We start from the raw sequence: 15,797 nt of genomic DNA, 5'->3' as shown, positions 1-15,797 counted from the left end.
GAGGGGGGTTGGAGGATGACCACCACTAAGGGGGGGGGCACATGAATGGCGACGATGCTGCATCGGCGCCATCTGGTGGCATCTGGGGGGTGAGATATGGGGACAGAGTGGGGATAAAGGGGATATGGGGTGGGGGGAGATAAGGGGACATGGGAGCATCACGGGGATATGGGGACGTGGGGACAGGGGGACGAAAGGAAAAGGGATTGCTATGGGGTAAGAGGGCAGGGGGACATGGGGACAGGGGGCAGCACGGAGGTATATGGCTATGGCGGATAGGGGCGGGGCTTCGTCCGCCCCATTGCAGGGCGGGAGGTGGCGGTGCCGGCGGTGGGTCATGGCGTGGTCTCGGTACCAGCTGGGCCTGGCTGCCCTCATGTTGATCACCGGCTCCATCAACACGCTGGCGGCCAAGTGAGTCCTCCCTGCTGCCTGGGTATTGAGGGGCTTCCCCAGGCACAGACCCCAGCCCCATACCCATACCCAGCCCCATACCCAGGCCCAGACCCAGACCCAGGCCCATACCCAGCCCTGTATCCAGACCCAGACCCATACCCAGCCCTATATCCATACCCAGGCCCAGACCCAGGCCCAGACCCATACTCAGCCCCAGCCCCATACCCATACCCAGCCCCATATCCATACCCAGGCCCCATACCCAGACCGATACCCAGACCCAGACCCAGGCCCCATACCCATACCCAACCCCATACCCAGGCCCATACCCATACCCAGGCCCCTTACCCAGACTGATACCCATACCCAGCCCCATATCCATACCCAGGCCCCATACCCATACCCGACCCCATACCCATACCCAGCCCTATACCCATACCCAGCCCCATACCCAGGCCCCAGCCCCAGACCCATATCCATACCCAGCCCCATATCCATACCCAGGCCCCATACCTCTACCCAGCCCCAGGCCCATACCCATACCCATGCCCCATACCCAGGCCCATACCCAGCCCCCATACCCATACTCAGACCCCATACCAAAACTCAGTTACAGACCCCAGGCCCAGACCCCAAGGCCCACCTAACGCCCAGGCTTCCTGCTTCTACCCCTGGCTGTTAGGGCACTTCCTCCAGCCCTCCCCAACACCTCAAGCCCCCACTGTGTACCCCCAGCTGGGCAAGGCATTGTATAGGGGCTGCATAGCACTGGGAGGGGAGGGTCAGGCCTGAGCTGAGAGCTCTGCTGATGGGGCAGGGAATGGAGAATGTGAGGCTTGGGGATTGCTTTGGCCCCATTGCAGATGCTTGCACCCCACAACCCGGCTTCCTTTCACGTGCTCTGTGCCGCAGGGCTGGATTGAGCCCTCCCCCCAGGGAGTCCTATGTGTGTGCAGGATGAGTTGGGTGCTGCTGAGAGCTGCCCAAGCAGGATGGACCCGCCTGTCCAGCTCAGCACAGCACTGCAGGGGTGACATTAAGACTCTGCTTAGCCTTGATCACAACAAACAACGTCCATAGGTGCGGAGACTGAGGCATGGGAGAAGATAGCACTGAGCTGCCATTGCGAAACACACAGTGGGGCTGCAGCGGTCAGAGGGGGATGAGTCATGCTGAAATCTTGCTGGCCTGGCTGCAAAGCCCCTGGTGCAGCCACGGGACGGCAGCTCTCAGCCTTCCTGTTGCCTGTTCCCCTGAGCTCAGCAGCTCTGTGGCATGCAATAGAGCTGGGCACGTGTCATCTGCTCACAGAGGTAGCGCTAAGGTGTCACCAAGAGGCTGGGGTCCAGCCCTGCATAGGGGTGATGCCGTGGAGACAGTGCTATTCTACCCAGCATGGACAATATTTTGGCTTGGAAGACCTAAAAGAGGGGTTTTATACGCTGCACCCCTAAAACACTGCGGCTGAGTGGGAGCTGCTGCCTCCACAGCCTGCAATCCAGCCTCCATTCGGGGCCATTTGTCCCATAGCCCCCAAAGTTGGTGACATACGGGTAAAGGGAGGATATCAGGATATCACCCCCCACAATCTGCTGTCCTCACTGCATGGCTGGATCAGGGACAGTGGATTGCAGTAGTGCGTGACACAGCGATGGTGCGTGACACAGCGGTGTCCATTTCCTCACCTGTCACTCAGGGCTGGGAGCAGGGCCAGCAATGTAGTTTCACCCCAGCACCTGGGACACATAAGCAGTGCTGTACCCTGACCCCAGAGCTGTCGCTCGGATGCTGCTTTCCTCCAGCTCAGGGGCTGCTTGTGGTTTTGTCACCTGAAAGCATCAGTGGGAGCAGCGAGTTAGAGCCAGGAGTGCTCTTGGCCACCCCTCTGTTCTCTAGATTGGCCCCATGGTGATCCAAGTGGAGATCCAACTCTGCTCACAACTCCAGACAGTGCTGGGTGTGCATTAGGTTATGCTTTATCTCCTTCCCTAACCGTGCTGCTTTCCTTCATAGATGGGCTGATAACTTCAGCGCTGCTGGCTGTGGTGGAACGGAGGAGCACAGCTTCCAACACCCCTTCCTGCAGGTGAGACCCCAGCCCAGGGCTGTAGTGAATCCCACTGGGTCCGACCACCCTGACCCACCTCTCCCATAGGCCGTGGGCATGTTCCTTGGTGAGTTCTCCTGCCTGGCTGTGTTTTACTTGCTGCTATGGAGGGACCGGCGGAGGCCGGAGCCCAGCATGGCACCATCACAGCCCTTCAGCCCACTGCTTTTCCTGCCCCCTGCGCTCTGTGACATGACTGGGACCAGCATCATGTATGTGGGTGAGTGCTGGGGATGGGCTCTGCCTCTCTGAGACCTCGGTGGCATTTGGGGTGGGTGCAGACCCCTGAGCCCTGATGACTCAAGGATGCTTTCTCCTCACACAGCCCTGAACATGACCAGCGCCTCCAGCTTTCAGATGCTGAGAGGATCCGTCATCATCTTCACTGGGCTCCTCTCTGTGGCCTTCCTAGGCCGTAAGCTGGAGCTGAGCCAGTGGCTGGGCATCCTGGTCACCATCGTGGGGCTGGTAGTTGTGGGGTTGGCTGACCTACACAGCAGCCACGACCAGAAGCACAAGCTCAGTGAGGTGATAACTGGTACGTGGTGGCCCTGCGGGGTGCCTGCAAGGAAATAACCCTGACCACCTCTCTGTGCATGCATGGCTCCAGGTCAGCCACTCTGCAGGGCTCAACCTTTCCCTCTTCTCCCCACAGGTGATCTGTTAATCATCATGGCACAGGTGATTGTTGCCATCCAGATGGTGCTGGAGGAGAAGTTTGTCTACAAACACGATGTGCACCCACTGCGGGCTGTGGGCACTGAAGGTTTGCTGCTCTATGGGGCTGGGTTGGGGGCTTCTTTGGGAAGAACCTTTGCAGTGTGGGGAGAGCTGCTTTATGTGGGGGGCAAGGAGCGCTGATGTGGGTTGGGGGCTGGATACTATAGTACAGGAATGCTTGGCACAGGGGGAACTTTGGGTTGTGCTTGAAGCCAGCTCCTGTCTCACATCACTCCTTCCTTCCCCAGGTTTCTTTGGTTTCATCATCCTGGCCCTGCTGCTGGTCCCCATGTACTACATTCCAGCAGGCAGCTTCAGTGGCAACCCCCGGCAGGTGCTGGAGGACGCCCTCGATGCCTTTTGCCAGATAGGCCGACAACCCCTCATCGCCCTGGCCCTGTTGGGTAACATCAGCAGCATCGCCTTCTTCAATTTCGCCGGCATCAGCGTCACCAAAGAGATCAGTGCCACCACCCGCATGGTGCTGGACAGCCTCCGCACCGTCGTCATCTGGGCCGTCAGCCTGGCGCTGGGTTGGGAGCTTTTCCACGGCCTTCAGATCTTGGGTTTTGCCATCCTACTGCTGGGTGCTGCCCTCTATAATGGGCTGCATCGCCCTGTGCTCGCCCGCCTGACCCGGAGAGGAGCTGACGGCAGCGAAGCCGAGCGGGAGGGATTGCTGCATGCAGAGAATGCTGCCATCAACAGTGAACGCTGAGCACTGTGCCCTGTGGGACTTGTGGACATTTTCTGCTGCCTCACTGTATGGGGGTGTGGGGAGGACACTGCTGGGCTGTGCCTGCCTGCCCTTCACTGGCACAGAGGGGGCCAGCCCGGCCCACAATGGGGCTGGCCCCACTGATCCACAACCTGTGTTGCTGCCAAATAAAGTGCTCCTGCCCATGGCTCGCTCTGTGGTGTCCTGGCAGAAGGGAGAGCCCACCAAGGTGCTGGGGTTTGCCCTTAGGGTGGTGTGTTCCTTGTGTGCCTCCATCCTTGTGTTCCCTCCATCCCTGCAGGATGAGATCACCTGTATGTGTGCAGCATCTGTGTGTGCCAGTCCCAAGCAGCCACATTTCGCAGCTGCCATGGGGAAGAGAAGGCAGTGAGCCTTGGGGGGCCCATGCATTGGCCCCACAGCAGCTCCACTCCTGCTGTGCTGGCTCTGGGGAGGCCAACTCCTCACCCCAGCACAGGAACAGGAAGGTGTCAGTGGTGGCAGCTCTCAGCTTTCTCCCCTTTCGCAACACCCAACGACTCATCCCAGCATTGCACAGCTGCTTTTACCACAAGGTTTATTTGTGCTGGGCCACAGCCCAAGAAGGCACAGGAGGAGAGCGCAGCCGACGGTGGGGGTTCACTCTACCTTTATTGTCTGGTTCAGGCTCTGGGGGGCCCAGCAGGGAGCAGTGGTGACGGCGTTTGACCCACTGATGTGGGGATGGGGCAGCAGGAGGGACAGCTACTCTCTGCCAGAGGAAGGAAGGGAGTGGGGTGAGATACAACAGCCCCCAGCCTAAGCAGGCTGAGCGCTCAGCCCAGGCTCAGCTGAAGGGTTTTAATGCTTCAGATCAGCTCCAACTTGCTGCATACACCCATAGGGGATGCAGAGGATGGGGAAGCAGGGGATACAAGGACCGGGACTCACATGGTGTTGTTCTGCTTGTAGTGCTGCAGCGCCTGCTCGGCTACGATCTCCATGAAGCGTGGATCATCCCAGGAGATGTCCCCGGGCACGGTGAGCGACAGCGGCTCCGAGTCAAAGAGCTGCACCGTCACCTGCGTGTCGGCAGGGGCTGACGGGTCCTCAAGGTTGGGAGTTTTGGAGAACACCTGTGATGAAGGAAGCACAGAGAGAAGGCTCAGCCCCTATCACACCCCCATGCTGCTCTCCCAGCTCTGGCACCCGGCCCCATGGCCACTATTGTGCAGAGGGGACCACACAATCGCTTCTTTCTCCCCCTGACCCACTTTCCCTCAGCCACGGAGGGGGGGCCCGGAGCCTTTGGCAGAGCCCTGGGGACAATAGGAACGCACCGTGGTGACCTGCAGGAACCCATCATTGCCCTGTGTGAGGTTGCCCAGGCGTGAGACCCAACCGAACTGGCGGTTGAGCTGGTCCAGGAGGCTGCTGGTGTTGAGCATCTCGGCCTGGAAGGCGCTGAGGAGGTCATCGTAGCGGCGGGTGAAGCGCTCGGCCAGGCGCAGGGCGTCCTCAAACTGCTCCCTCAGCTGGCTCTGCACCGGGTCTGTCTGGGAGCAGTCTGCAGGGCATGCATGGGGGTCAAACAGCACTGCAGCATCCTCATCCCCTGCGTCCCCTGCACCCCTATCTATCCCATGCATCCCCCTCCCCTGCATTCTCTACATCCCCTGCACCTCCATCCTCTAAATCCCCATCCACTGCATCCCCTGCACCTCTCTCCTTCATCCCCCTTCCCATCTCCTGCAGCCCCATCCCCTGTATCCCTACCCCTTGTATCTGTTGCATATCATTCTACATCCCCATCCCCTGCATCCTCTCTGTCCCCATCCTCTCCATTGCCCATTCCCCCGCTCTGCATCCCCATCCTTTACATCCTCTACATCCCACCCCCTGCATCCCCACTCCCTGCACCCCTATCCCCAACTCCTGCATCTCCTTCATCCCAACCCCTGCGTTCCCACTCTCATCCCTTGCATCCCACCCCCTACAACCCCATTCCCATGCCCCACACCCCTTCACAGCCCTCTCCCCACCTCACCCCACACCTCCACAGCCAGGCACAGCTCCCATCTTGCCCCCCCTCCCCGCCCCCTACCCACCTACAGCCAAGATCTCACGGCACTTCTCGCACTCATCCCTCATCCTCAGGCAGCCAGCTGAGTTGCGCCGGATCTCACGGCACACCATGCGATCAGTGCTGAAGTTACGGGACTCTGAAGAGAGCAACACATTAGGGAGCTCCCCACACCTAAACGTGGCCGAAAATGTGGCCACAGAAAGGACAGCATTGCCCAGATTGATGGATGGATGGGGAACCATGGTGGGTTGGATGGGAACCATGGTGGGTTGGATGGGGGACCATGGATAGGAGACCGATGGATGGATGAATGGGGGAATATAACTGGGGGCAGTAGGTGGATGGGAACAATGGATAAAGAACCAATGGATGGATGGGAGACCATGGATGGATGGGAACAATGGATAGGGGACCAATGGTGGGGAACCATGGATGGATGGGGGACCAAAGGATAGATGGGGGACCCATGGATTGGGCAACCATGGGAGGATGGGCATAATGGATAGATGGGGGACATAGATGTGGGATATCCCCTATTCAGGCCATGGTCCAACGAGCCCAGATTGCACGGCAGGGCTTTTGTGATTCATTCAAGGACTTTTTCCAGGGAAGTTTGACTTCACCTAAAAACATTTCCTGGCCCCAAACGAGATGTTTTCCGGACCAGAGCACTCTGTGCCAACCTCTGTTTTGCAATCAGCCCTGTTCCCAGCTGCCCTGCGTGGAGCCATGGCTCTGGCCCAGCAGACAGTGACGGAGGTGACAACGCAGGGATGGTGGCAACATGGGGACAGCCCCCAATGAGCACATCCAAACCCAACACCAACTCATCCCTTTGGCATCTAACCCCCATGAAGTGCAACTATAGGCAAAAACCACCTCAAAACCCATCCCAGTTCTGCTAATGGCAGAACCTAAGACTCCCAGGTTTCCACGTGGATTCTCCGCTGTCTCATATTAGGGTTGAGCTCATCCTCCACGCTGACAAGGAGGGGGAACCGTGGTGGTGCTGCGCTCCTACCTGTCGCAAAGCCCCCCAGCGGGTGCTCCCAGGCGCCGTGCCCCCCATCCAGCATGTGCTGCGTCATCTCAAAGAGCGGCTGGAAGAGGCGATGGAAGCCATGCATTGGGTGCTGAAAGAAAGGGTGCAGCTCTCGGGACAGCCTCCTGCGTGGCACCAGGTGGACACGTTGCACGGGTGGGACGAAAGCTTCACGGAAACCACCAAAGGGAGGCGTTCGGAAGAAGGGGAAGGCGGGCCCATAGAGCTGCGTGCTGTCCTGGAAGATGTCCTCCACTCCATCCTCCATCAGCCCAAAGCGCTCCTCCAGGTCCTCAAAGCGCCGCTCCTGCCGCTGCTCCCGATCCAGCAGATCATCGATGCGCTCGCCGTTCACCCAGATGGAGAAGGGCGAGGAGCGGTTGAGGAACTCCTCCAGCTGCAGTGGGATTGGGGTCAGCTCAGAGCCCAGAAGTCCCAGTGCCCGCTATGATACCCCCAACACAGCTCACCTGGCGGCCCACCAGCCCTGAGCCGCTGTGGCACATCTTGGAGTAGACGCGCATGCAGGTGTGTTTGAGGCAGGGCTTGCACTCCTCCCACAGCGACAGCATCGTCTCATTGCAAACCTCCTGCTTCTCTGCCAGCTGCTTCTCCTTCTCCAAGGCCAGCTTCACTGCTTCCTGCATGGCACAGCACACAACCCCCCCAGATCAGCTCCCTGCAGCCCTGCTCCACCAGCCCTCCCCACCTCACCCACCTCCTTCTTCTTCTTGGTCTCTTCCAGTGTGTGCAGCATGGCCTGGTGCTCCTTGCTGGTCTTGTCCATCAGTGTCTTCATCTGCTTCACCCCATTGATGGCGTTCTCCACTTCAGCGTCAATGTATTTGCTGCCAGCTGCTGAGAGCTCTGTGGGGAGGGTGGATGGGGGGATGGATGGAAGGGAGGGAGGGAGGGAGGGAGGGAGGATGGATGGGAGGGAGGATGGATGGAAGGATGGAAAGGAGGGAGGGAGGAGAGATGGATGGATGGGAGAGAGGGAGGAAGGAAGGACGGGAGGGAGGGAGGAGAGATGGATGGATGGATGGATGGATGGATGGATGGATGGATGGATGGATGGATGGATGGATGGATGGGAGAGAGGGAAGAAGGAAGGATGGGAGGGAGGGAGGATGGAAAGATGGAAGGGAGGAGGAAGGAGGGATGGGAGGGAGGGAGGAATGGAGAGGGGAAGGGAGGAAGGATGGATGGATAGGAGGATAAAAGGGAGGGAGGAGAGATGGATGGATGGGAGGGGGGGAGGAAGAAAGGATGGGAGGAAGGGAGGGAGGGAGGGAGGGAGGGAGGAAGGAAGGGAGGGAAGGGAGAGAGGGAGGATGAAAGGGAGGGAGGGAGGAGGGAGGGATGGAAAGGAGTGAGGAAGAGAGAGAGGAAGGTAGGAAGAATGGATGGATAGGAAGGAAGGGAGGGAGGGGAGAAGAGAGGGAGGAAGGAAGGAGGGATGGAAGGGAGGGAGGATGAAAGGAAGGGAGGGTGGATGGGAAGGATGGAGAGAGAAAAGCAGGATGGGAGAGAGGGAGGAAGAAAGGATAGGAGGATGGAAGGGAGGGAAGGAGGAAGAATGGGAGGGAGGGATGAGTATCTCACTGCTCCCAAGACAAACTGAATTTCCCCCAGTGCATGCAAACATTTGCTCACAATAGTCAAGTTCACAGAGAAAAGTGACTTAGAAACCAAACCTTAACCCAGCTGGGGCTGCATCCCACTGCCCTCTGCAGACAGTATTTGGGCAGCATCACCCATGGGTTACCCCCACCCCCGTCCAGTAGCCACCTTCAAGCATCCAGTCCCACGTACCCAAAGCCCCCCCACTTACGTTTCAGCTCATTGGGGGGCACAAGGCCTTGCCCCCCCTGGCAGACGAGCCCCAGGCCGAGCAGGGCGAGCAGCGGCAGCTCCATGGTCCAGTCCCAGAGCAGCTCGGACCTGCGTGGGTGAAGGCAATGAGAGGGATTGGGATCCGGGCACGGGGCCGTGAGTCAGCAGCGGGCACCGGGCCACCGCCGTGGGCACAGCATCGGGTAGGGCTGTGCCAAACTCCAATGCAGCCAAAGCACCGAGCAGGACTTTCTTCTCCTCTTTTTCTTCTCCCTGTGTTCACACGGGGGGGGGGGGGGAGGGAGGGAGAGGAGGGAAGGATATCGGGAAGGGCTGGGGGGAGGCAAAGCCGCTATGGGGCAGCCCCCCAACAAAATAAAGAGCGTTGTGCAATAGCTCAGCTGCAGTGTGTGGCTACTAAATGCCCCAGTAAGAAAGAGTTGTGCAATCAGCTGCACAGTGGGGCTCCAGCACCGTCCCTGGGCTCAGGCCTTCCCTTGGGGGGAGGGGGGTCCTGGCCCCGTGCCCCCACTGCAGCAGCATTGCTGCTGCATGGCCCCATTGCTGCCCCACAAAGATACTGCTACCTCCCCCCAAAAAACCCTATTAACACCCCCCCCCCAAAATGCTGATCATCCCCCAAAATAACTGCCCTCCTCCCCCCAGAGAAAACAACTGATGTCCTCCCCCAGAGAGAAAAGTGATGCCCTCCCATCCTGCACACAGCATTGTGGGAAACTCCTGCTTGGTGCATCACAGCCCTTGGCACAGACAGAGGGCAACTATAGGGGGACATAGCTCTGCCTCCATAGTGGGTCCCTATGGGGAAGGGAAGGGAAGGGAAGGGAAGGGAAGGGAAGGGAAGGGAAGGGAAGGGAAGGGAAGGGAAGGGAAGGGAAGGGAAGGGAAGGGAAGGGAAGGGAAGGGAAGGGAAGGGAAGGGAAGGGAAGGGAAGGGAAGGGAAGGGAAGGGAAGGGAAGGGAAGGGAAGGGAAGGGAAGGGAAGGGAAGGGAAGGGAAGGGAAGGGAAGGGAAGGGAAGGGAAGGGAAGGGAAGGGAAGGGAAGGGAAGGGAAGGGAAGGGAAGGGAAGATCCTACCTGCGCTCAGTGCCGGCTACCCCGGGAGCTCCACTGCCCGCCCCCACCCGCCCCCTTTTATCCGGCCGGCCGCTGCGGGTCCGCCCAGCTCCCAGCCCGGAGCTTTCTGGAACCGGCCCCCCTGTGTCGTTCCCCCCCCTCCCCCCGATATCCGCCGTCTCCCCGACGCAGCGGGGATGGGCGCGGCTTCGCTTCCCCTTTAACCCTCCCCCTTTATTGGGGAAACTGAGGCACGTAGTCCCTGTTTCCACTCCATGCCTCCAGCATAGGGGACGTGCCACCAAACCCCCACCCCTCGAAACGAGAAGCAAAGGAAAGAATCCCATTGTAAAGAATCTCAAAAGTGCCCAGCGCATCCCCCGCAGCGATAAGCGAGCGGGGACCAAGGGGATAAAGCAACCCCGGGGTGGGAGGTGGGGTGTGGGGGGGGAACAACGGGGTCGGAGCGGAGACGGGCAGTGGGAGGAGCGGCCACGGCGGATGGGGGGGTGCGGGGGGAGGGTGGAGAGAGGCTCCGCGAAAGCGAAACGAAGGTACGGAGAGAGCGAGGCTGCGGCTGAACGGTGCGGGCACCTTGGGGGGGGGCTTGGGGGGTGTATAGGGGTGTATAGGGGCTGTGTGTGGGTCGCTGTACGTGGGGGATGGGGTGGGATGGTCGTACGGAGGGATGAGTGGGGGTTCTTGGGGTGTATGGGGTGGTTGTGCATAGGGGTGCGTGGAGTACGGGACTCTGTGCATAGAGGTGCGTGGGGATGCACGTGTATATGGGGTGTTTGTGTTTGTAGGGGTGTATGGGATGTTGTACACATGGGGGTGCATTGGGGTATGGGGCTGTGAGTGGGACACTGCATATGGGTGTGGGGTTGTGTGTGGGACGCTGTGCATAGGGGTGCGTGGGGGTGTGGGGTGGAGTGGGGCGCTGTGCATGGGGGGTGTATATGGGACACTGCATAGGAGTGTTTAGGGGTGTGGGGCTGTGAGTGGGATGCTGTACATAGGGGGGTGTGGGGCTGTGTATGGGGCATTGCACAGCGGTGTTTGGGGGTGCAAGGTTGTGAGTGGGACACTGTGCATAGGGGTGCATGGGGGTTCGTGAGGTGTATGGGGTGTGTAGGGTCATGAATGAGACAGTTATGCATGGAGTGAATGGGACACTCATGTATAGGGCTGCAAGAGGTGCATGGGGATGAGTAGGGAACTTGTGCATTGGCGTGCATAGGGATGCATGGAGGTGCAGGTTCATGTGTGGGACACTTGTACAGAGGTGCATGGGTTTGCATATGGCTGCAGGGCTGCTCATCCATGGGGGTGTGCATGGGGCTGAACGTGTCACTCGTGCATAGGGTGCATTGGAGTGCAGGGTTGCATATGGGATACTTGTCCGTAGGGTTGTATAGGGGTACACAGGAGTTCATAGGGATGCAGGGCCATAAATGGGACACTCATGCATAGGGGTGCATGGGGAGTGCAGGGCTGCATATGGGATACTTGTCCATAGGGTCATATAGAAGTGCACAGAAGTTCGTAGGGGTGCAGGGCCATGCATGGGATGCTGTGTGTGGGGGGGGGGATGCTGCAGCTGCACTTTGTGTTCCTATTTCTGTGTGCTGTGCTCAGTGCTCAAGGTTAATGCGGGGGAGGGTTTCGCTATCAGTTCTGCTCTCATAGCAGCTCTGCTCTTCTCCCACAGACCTCAGTACCAGCTGCAGTAGGAGTGGACGTCGGGTGAGCTTACTGCGCTGTGGGCAGAAGCACCACCTTCTTCACCTTCCCTTTTCCTCATCCTCCTCCTTTGAGGTGCAGACCCGGAGGCATTTCTTCTCTTTCTATCAGTTTCTGAGCCCCCAGTGCATATCTGTGGGCTCAATGGAGTTCCGGAACAGGAGCATCAGGCCACGGATGGAAAGGTACCATGGGATGATGGAGTTCCAGGGTGAGCACAATAATCCATGGGTGGAGGAGTTCAAAGAGGTGTGGGCAAAGTACGATATGGACTGTGGGAAGGTGAAGGAGGAGGTGGAGGTGGGTGAGGATCCAGCGCCGTACCAAGAAGATGAAATCCCACCAGACTTGGAAAGAAGGATGGCCCCGCTGTTGGATCAGATGCTGAAGGAGGGCATCGTGGAGCCGGGCAGGTCGCCCTCCAACAGCCCTCTGCGCCTCTTCATCAAGGACAACGGGGCGACGTTGCGGCTGACGCTCGACTTCAAGGGTATCAACAGCGTCAACCACCGGCAGCCAACAGAGTCCCTGGACCCGAAGGAGGTGGCGAAGGTGCTCAGCCCTCGCAGCCGCTATTTCTCCTACCTCGATCTGTCCTGCTGCTCCTTCGCCATCCCGCTGACGGCTGCTTCCAAGCTCAGGTTCGCCTTTACCTTCCGAGGGAGGCAGTATCTGTTCAACCGCCTGCCACCAGACTTCTATCTCACCAGCAGCATCTTGCACCGCCGCGTGACCCGCATGCTGGCCCAGCTGTCCCCAGAGTACAAAGGCTGGGTGTCTTCTTATGTAGATGATATTGTCATCGCTGGGAGAACCCAAGAGGAGACCGAGTCCCGCACCAAGGAGGTTCTGCAGCTGATCAGATCCACTGGTTTTAAAGTCAAGCTGCGGAAGGCGCAGCTGGTGAAGCCTGAGGTGGACTACCTGGGGCTGAAGCTGTCGGCACGTGGCTGGGAGGTACAGGAGAGCAAACGGAAGGACATTGCAAACACCCCGACCCCATCGAACCTGAAAAGCCTCCGCTCGCTGCTGGGGAAGATGCGCTTTCATCAGGACCACGTGGAGGACTACGAGGAGCTGGTGTGGCCCCTGGAGCAGCTGAAGAATGAGAAGTGGCAGTGGGGCAAGAAGCAGCAGGAGGCGCTGCAGAGGCTGAAACAGGCCATCCTGACAGAGCCGGTGTTGCGCTTCGTCGATCGGTCGCAGCCGCTCATCATCAAGACGACGGCGAGCAGCAAGACAACGGGGGCTGCTCTGCTGCAGGAGAATGAGAAGGGGCAGATGGTCCCCGTTTGGTTCAAGTCCAAGGTGCTGGAGAAGCACCAGATGTCCTATTCGCCCGAGGAGAAGCACTGCGTGGCGGTGCTCAGAGCAATGCATGCATTCCAGGACCTCACAGGGTCAGCTCCCATTGTGATCCAAATGCCCGGTTCCCCTTGGAAGTACCTTCTTTGGGGTGACACCAAGACCTTCTGCTGGCCGACCCCCGGCAAGAAGCAATGGAACCTGCTGCTGGTCAATGGGGGGGAAAACATCCCTGCATCTCCACAGCTCTCAGGTGTGCTGGTGCGCCGCGCATGTCCCCTACAAGAGCTGCCATCCAGTGTGCCCCACAGCAATGTTTGGTTCACAGCGGGGACCTGGGCCTGTGAGGCAGCCTTCGGCTTTGCTGCCACCAACCTGGAGGAGCGCTGGCTGCTGGGGTTGATGCAGCGTGGCTCGCTGGAGGACGTGGAGCTGGAGGCCATCAGGGTGCTGCTGCAGGAGCACCGGAGCTCCAAGCCCTTGTATGTCTATGCCAACACCCAGAGCGTGGTGCAAGGGCTGTGGGATGGGGACAACGAGGATAGAAGGGTGGGTGATGAGCAGTTGTGGCAGAGCATCCTGCAGTGGGTGCGTACCAACCCAGGGGTGCTGCATGTTGGGCACAGCAGGGATGGGGAGCAGCTGGAATGGAACCAGAAGGTAGAGGAGAGAGCACAGAACATCCAAGCGTGGGTGTTGTCTGCTCATGGCCAGCGGGTGTGGGAGCCGTCCAAGCATGAGAGGCAGGAGATCGTTGCCCGCAGCCATATGGGGCACACGGGGGTGAGGAAGATGCTGAAGAGGGTCTGGCAGGTGGCACACTGGGAAGGGGACCAAGAGCAAGTGGAGCAGTGGGTGCAGTGCTGCAGCTGCACCAGCAGCCCCCCGCAGCCCCAGCGCACCGAGGGGCCATGGTCACATCTGCAGCTGGCCCATGTCAGTGACCTGCCCCGCTCCTCAGAGGACTACTCCTCCCTGCTCGTACTGCTGGATGAGTTCTCGGGGTGGGTAGATGCCTTTCCGATGCAGAAAGGCAACACAGAGGAGATGGTGACGCTGCTGCAAGCGCAGGTGCAGCGGTTGGGGATGCCGTGCCGTATCAGTGTGGGGCACTGTGAGCGTATCCTGCAGGACGCGGTGCAGATGGGGCTGCAAATGCCTGTGAACGTGCAACACCCATCACCCAACCAGGTCACAGCCATCACCACCAGCCTGCGGCGGCTGGTCCAGAGCGCGGGCAAACATTGGGCTGACAGCTTGTCGCTCATTGTGGCCACCCTTAGGGCCACGTGTGTGCGTAGCGAGGTGCTCGGCCCCTATCAGCTCTGCTTCCATCTCCCGCTGGTCCTCAGGGTCAACGCCCGTGAGGGAGAAGCAGCGCCCGGCCCCACTGAGCCCCTCCTGCTCTGGCTGGCACGGCTGCAGGAGGACAGGGCTGAGTACAAGCAGAGGGTGGAGGAGGCCATGGAGAGTGTAGCCTGGGACGCTGAGTAGGGCTCAGAGGTCACAGGATGGCATTGCTCCTGTTGTAGAATTAGAGAACCATTCAGGTTGGAGAAGACCTCTAAGATCATCAAGTCCAACTCCAACCTATCCACAATGTGCCCAGTAACTGTGGCCCATGCCATTGGCATAGAACCATAGAATGGCCTGGGTTGAAAAGGGCCACAATGATCATCCAGTTTCAACCCCCTGCTATGTGCAGGGTTGTCAACTGCCGGACCAGGCTGCCCAGAGCCACATCCAGCCTGGCCTTGAATGCCTGCAGGGATGGGGCATCCACAGCCTCCTTGGGCAACCTGTTCAGTGCGTCACATCCCTGTGTGAAAAACTTCCTCTTAATATCCAACCTAAACCTCCCCTGTCTCAGTTTTAAAGCACCCCTTGTCCTGTCTCTATCAACTCATGTAAGCAGCCTTTCCCCCTCCTGTTTATACACTCCCTTCAAGTACTGGAAGGCCACAGTGAGGTTTCCCCAGAGCTTTCTCTTCTCTTCTGATCCTGTCCAATGAAGGAAGGCAGTGCTGGGAGCCCAACCTACACAGTCACCAATGGACAGGGCTTGGGAGAGGGAGAAGAGCAGGAAGGGATAAGCTGTGTGTGAAATGGGACCAGAAGCTGTTGTCTGTTCTGTTATCTGGGGCAGGTCACTGAAGTCTGTCTTATCTTGTAATCTTTTATTAAAGTCTTTTCTAAATCACATCTGTGCATTCACGCTCTCCATCCCACAAGTGTGCAGTGTGAGTATCTCCATGCATCCATTGTGTGTGTGTGGATAGGGCAGAAGGGGGTGGACATCACTGGGGGCAAAGCTACGGGGGTCCCAGTGCAGGGACTGGGCATCTTTCCCCTCCAGCCATAGGGTGACAATGGTATGTGTCCATAAAACCACCTCCTGTGACTGAGCTCAGTGCTGGGCAGGGGACATCACCTCATGTGGGGCTCACAGCCTTTACGTTGTGGTAGTAGTTGGGTTTGGTGTGTTCACCTGTTCCTTCCTCCCCTGACCTGGGAGGGAGAAAATAGCAGAGAGACCTAAAAATATTGGAGGGGCTCTAAGAGAAGAGCTGAGACCCTCAAAAAGGGGGATGGGGCCATCCAGGCAGGTGCTGATGGCCTCCATGTCCCACTCGTGGCCATGCAGGGAAGATGGTGGCTGTGAGGGCAGGATGGTGGCCCATGCAAAGAGGAAGGTGGCCTTGCAGGGAGGATGGTGGTCCTCCAGCAGGGTCTCGCCAGAGGGCAGCAGCAGCCCTGCAGAAAGCCTACATAGCAAGCAGGGTCTTGGA

The 15,797-nt window shown here is 58.9% G+C and overlaps 2 protein-coding genes across 4 annotated transcripts; one reads left to right on the top strand and one right to left on the bottom strand.

Annotated features, from left to right (window-relative positions):
- The first annotated feature begins 300 nt into the window (after window positions 1–300).
- Window positions 301–4,128, top strand: SLC35F6 (solute carrier family 35 member F6). Of its 2 annotated transcripts, XM_015859705.2 has the most exons (6): window positions 301–414; window positions 2,410–2,482; window positions 2,552–2,723; window positions 2,829–3,041; window positions 3,159–3,269; window positions 3,472–4,128. In XM_015859705.2, exons 1-6 carry the CDS (start codon window positions 338–340, stop codon window positions 3,939–3,941), a joined length of 1,116 nt encoding a protein of 371 aa, XP_015715191.2. In that variant the 5' UTR covers window positions 301–337; the 3' UTR covers window positions 3,942–4,128. The 2 variants fall into 2 exon arrangements, with proteins under 2 accessions (XP_015715191.2, XP_085400299.1); XM_085544173.1 differs by lacking the exons at window positions 2,552–2,723; window positions 2,829–3,041.
- A 373-nt stretch (window positions 4,129–4,501) lies between these two features.
- On the bottom strand, window positions 4,502–10,013 carry CLU (clusterin). 2 transcript variants are annotated; one of them, XM_085544172.1, is made up of 9 exons: window positions 9,982–10,013; window positions 8,883–9,157; window positions 7,767–7,915; window positions 7,519–7,689; window positions 7,028–7,445; window positions 6,029–6,142; window positions 5,261–5,487; window positions 4,872–5,056; window positions 4,502–4,692 (listed from the first exon to the last, which is right to left on the bottom strand). In XM_085544172.1, the coding sequence occupies exons 2-9, from the start codon at window positions 8,965–8,967 to the stop codon at window positions 4,686–4,688; spliced, it is 1,356 nt and encodes a 451-aa protein (XP_085400298.1). In that variant the 5' UTR covers window positions 8,968–9,157; window positions 9,982–10,013; the 3' UTR covers window positions 4,502–4,685. The 2 variants fall into 2 exon arrangements, with proteins under 2 accessions (XP_085400298.1, XP_015715190.2); XM_015859704.2 differs by having other exon boundaries at window positions 8,883–8,992.
- Between the last annotated feature and the right edge of the window lie 5,784 nt (window positions 10,014–15,797).

Source organism: Coturnix japonica, chromosome 3 (assembly GCF_054131305.1).
Source record: "Coturnix japonica strain WE chromosome 3, WE-NBRP24, whole genome shotgun sequence".
Classification (NCBI taxonomy): Eukaryota; Metazoa; Chordata; class Aves; order Galliformes; family Phasianidae; genus Coturnix; species Coturnix japonica.
Note: the sequence above shows the minus strand (reverse complement) of the source record. Positions and strands in the feature narration are given on the sequence as shown.

Excerpts from the sequence above, each read along its gene's own strand:
- SLC35F6 (XM_015859705.2), top strand. The coding sequence starts at position 338 with ATGGCGTGGTCTCGGTACCAGCTGGGCCTGGCTGCCCTCATGTTGATC. Across the intron at positions 2,483-2,551 it reads TCCAACACCCCTTCCTGCAG|GCCGTGGGCATGTTCCTTGG; the intron begins GTGAGACCCCAG and ends CCTCTCCCATAG. Across the intron at positions 3,042-3,158 it reads GCTCAGTGAGGTGATAACTG|GTGATCTGTTAATCATCATG; the intron begins GTACGTGGTGGC and ends TTCTCCCCACAG.
- CLU (XM_085544172.1), bottom strand. The coding sequence starts at position 8,967 with ATGGAGCTGCCGCTGCTCGCCCTGCTCGGCCTGGGGCTCGTCTGCCAG. Across the intron at positions 7,916-8,882 it reads GCCCCCCAATGAGCTGAAAC|AGCTCTCAGCAGCTGGCAGC; the intron begins GTAAGTGGGGGG and ends CCCTCCCCACAG. Across the intron at positions 6,143-7,027 it reads GCTGGGGGGCTTTGCGACAG|AGTCCCGTAACTTCAGCACT; the intron begins GTAGGAGCGCAG and ends TGCTCTCTTCAG.